The 3,558-nt window shown below is 50.7% G+C and overlaps 1 protein-coding gene across 1 annotated transcript in view; it reads right to left on the reverse strand.

Moving 5' to 3' along the window:
- Window positions 1–3,558, reverse strand: part of c7a (complement component 7a) — a 23,858-nt gene that overhangs the window by 4,097 nt on the left and 16,203 nt on the right. The window contains exons 7-9 of the mRNA XM_048594225.1: window positions 2,862–3,036; window positions 1,641–1,728; window positions 578–744 (exon numbers count right to left, since the gene is read on the reverse strand). Coding sequence (XP_048450182.1) covers window positions 578–744; window positions 1,641–1,728; window positions 2,862–3,036 — 430 coding nt within the window. The remainder of the gene's footprint in view (window positions 1–577; window positions 745–1,640; window positions 1,729–2,861; window positions 3,037–3,558) is intronic.

The raw sequence follows: 3,558 nt of genomic DNA on the forward strand, positions 1-3,558 counted from the left end.
TTGGGGTTAGGGGTTGGGGTTAGGTGTTGGGGTTAGGGGTTGGGGTTAGGTGTTGGGGTTAGGGGTTGGGGTTAGGTGTTGGGGTTAGGGGTTGGGGTTAGGTGTTGGGGTTAGGGGTTGGGGTTGGTGTTGGGGTTAGGGTTACCTCCCAAGTTGGTGCTAGGAATAAGGGTTCAGACCCAGGGTTAGGTATAACAGTTAGTTGTGAGAGTCAGTGTTCATTTTAGGAGTTCGGGTCAGATCCGCTGTGAGATTTAGGGTCAGAGTTCACGATAAGATTTAGGATCAGAGTTCACAGAGTGAGTTAGGGTCAGAGTTCACAGAGTGAGTTAGAGCTAGTGTCGGGATGAGAACAGGCTGATGTGAGTCCTGGTTCAATTGGTGAGCACATCATTGTGACATTGTGCCAATCTCAGTGACTGGCATTACTTTAAAACCAGAGCCAGGTTAGAACTCTGTTTTTCTGGAAAATTCATCCCATTCACAAACACCATCTGGAACAACTGGAAAAGCCACTGATTGGGTTCACACTTGGCACAACATTAGCAGCTGGCTCAGTCTGAGAAGAGCCTCCAACTCTGGGCTCAGAGCCCTGCTCAAACACTCACTTAGACACTCTAGGGTCTTCGCTTCCCAACGCAAATCCTCTCCACATCTCAAGGTACCATCCCCTTCAGAGAAGAAGTAACCTGCGAGACACTGGTATACAGCATGGCTTCCCACAAGATACACAGCCCTCAGATCCTGCACAAGGGAAAACAAGAACATCAGTCAGCTCAGGGGCAGGATGGGGGTGATACTGCACCCAGGGGGCTTTGGGTCAAAAACCAGCACCAATTTCCCAGAAAACATCAGGGAGGGAAGCCAAGGGGGGTGGGAGTGAGGGTCAGTCACATCGAGTTGACTGAAAGGCCAGGTTCGGAATTGATCCCACAGACAGGGGCCAGAAAAAGGCCATTGATCCCCAGTCCAGGTTCCAGGGAGCCTTTGCGAGTCTCTGTCAGAATCTAACAGCGTGCACATGATGGGTCAGAACGGGAATGTTCCGACTGAGAGAGTCTGCATGGGGAGCAAGTCCTGTCAGCTGCTACACACCAAACAACATCAAATAGTCAACAGCACGACATCAATCAGGCTGTGATTAATGGTTGTGTGGAATCAGTAATTGTAGTTACGGTGAAAAGGGAAGGCGATTTGAAACAGTTCTGGTGGCTTTTGAACTTGTAGTGGTTAAACTATGAGATTGCAACAGATTTAATGAACAAGACAAGACAAAAACAAACAGGAGGGACAGACGGTCATGGGTGCGATGACATGTGGGGAAGAGAATGTCAGTCACATGAGAGCAGCCAACAGCAATGCACACACGTACCATCCAGAATCTAGCAACAGTTTACAAGATGCATTGACAAAACTGACATGAACAATGAACTGGTTAAACACAAGAACAGTTTGATACAGAGTCAGTGAATCACAATGTCAATGATAATGACGGAAATGTGTTATATGTTTTGGATGGTTAGAGACCTCTTGCAATATCATGAGAGTCCTGTGACAGTGAGCATGAAGCGCTGACCGCAGGCATCAATCTGAACAGTTACAGAGAGACAGTCGTAAACCACACTATTGTAAATACACACCTGGACAGCTCCATTCTCCAGTTCAGGGGGAGCTGAGCAGCCTGTGATCGGTTCAATTGGCATTTCAAAGCAATGGGGCTCGAGTTGTCTGCAATCAATCAGGAAACAATACGTTACACAGGCTCAGTACCTCACCCCATCTGTGACCCTACCCACCCACTCAATCCCTGTCCCATAGCCCTGTGTACACTCTCTGCTGTTCCTCCTTACAAAGTGCTGAGTGACACTCACTCAGAGAGGGCGTGAGGGTTGCATTTGACGATGAGCTGTGTGAGAGGGGGTGCCTCTGGCCATATCGCACTCTGACACAACTGTCTCAGCTCTGTCAGCCGATATGTGCCACCCAATGGAAAGATTTTAAGGAAAGCTATCATTTCATTGGAGACATTACAGAGCAGGTTCACAGGATGATCCCTGGTATGGAGGGACTGCCTTATGATCAGAGGTTAAATATGTTGGGAATTCTACTCACTGGAGTTTAGGAGAATGAGAGGTGATCTTAACTGACACATGTTGAATTCTTAAGGGGCTTGGCAGGGTAAATGCTGAGAGGATGTTTCCCCTCATGGGAGAGTCTAGGACCAGAGGGCACAGTCTCAGAATAAAGGAATAACAATGTGAGACTGAGATGAAGAGGAATTTCTTCTCTCAGAGGTTTGTGAGCCTTTGGAACTCCTGGTCACAGAGAGCTGTGGGAGCAGAGTCCTTGTGTATATTTAAGGCTGAGATAGATTCTTAATCAGTCAGGGAATCAGAGTTATGGGGAAACAGCAGGAAGGTGGATCAGCCATGATCCTAGTGAATAAGAAGCAGACTAGAGGGGCTGAATGGCCCACTATTTCTTACAGTTTTCTGATGGTCTCAGCTGCTGGTAATTTAATGGCCATGATTTGGTCTCCAGTCCCAGAACAGAGTGCACAGCTCCTCCTCCAATCTGATAGACAATGTGTAATCCACATCTCACCCAGAGGGAAGGAGAGGTCCCTGTTTCCCAGGGGAACATTGACTAAGTGGGGAAGGAGGCTCCATGTGGTCCTGATTAACTGGGGAGGGGCAGGTCGGCTTGCTGTGGGGGGACAGAGGGGGAATGAGCAAGCCAGAGGGAGCTCAGATCCGGCCGCTGACTGGGTCAGTCTAATTATTTACTGAGGGCCGGGCCAAGCCTCTGACCTGAGAGCGAGGTGAAGGTCCTGGTTTGGGGGAGGAGTAGAGGGAGCTCACCGTAAATAATCCATTTCATCATCCTCACACCGCTCCGACTGGGAGCTCTGTCCGGGACACTGCCTGCCCCCAGGGCCAGCATGGGGATTATCACAGCGTCGGGATCGGGAACGCCGGTCATTCACACAAGTCGTCCACTCAGTCCAACAACTCCAGCCCCCAGCAATGCCAACTCCTGCAAAACACACAGCTCCTTTCAGAGAATACACAGGGTCATTCTACACCACTCCAATCCCCGCTAAATTCACAACACTAACCCCCCCATCACTGACCCAACCACCCCTTTAATCCCCCTCCCACAGCCCCGTGTACACTCCCCCCCATCACTGACTCAGCCACCCCTTTAATCCCCCTCCCACAGCCCCATGTACACTCCCCCCCATCACTAACCCTACCCCCCCATTTAATCCCCCTCCCACAGCCCCATGTACACTCCCCACCATCACTGACCCTGCCCCCCACTTAATCCCCCTCCTACAGCCCCAGGTACACTCCCTCCCATCACTGACCCAACCCCCTCTTTAATCCCCCTCCCGCAGCCCCATGTACACTCTCCCCTCATCACTGACCCTACGCCCCCCATTCAATCCCCCTCCCACAGCCCCAGGTACACTGCCCCCATCACTGACCCAACCACCCATTTAATTCCCCTCCCGCAGCCCTGTGTACACTCTCTCCCCATCACTGACCCTACCCC

The sequence above is a fragment of the Rhincodon typus genome, chromosome 3 (genome assembly GCF_021869965.1).
Source record: "Rhincodon typus isolate 14 chromosome 3, sRhiTyp1.1, whole genome shotgun sequence".
NCBI classification, from domain to species: Eukaryota; Metazoa; Chordata; class Chondrichthyes; order Orectolobiformes; family Rhincodontidae; genus Rhincodon; species Rhincodon typus.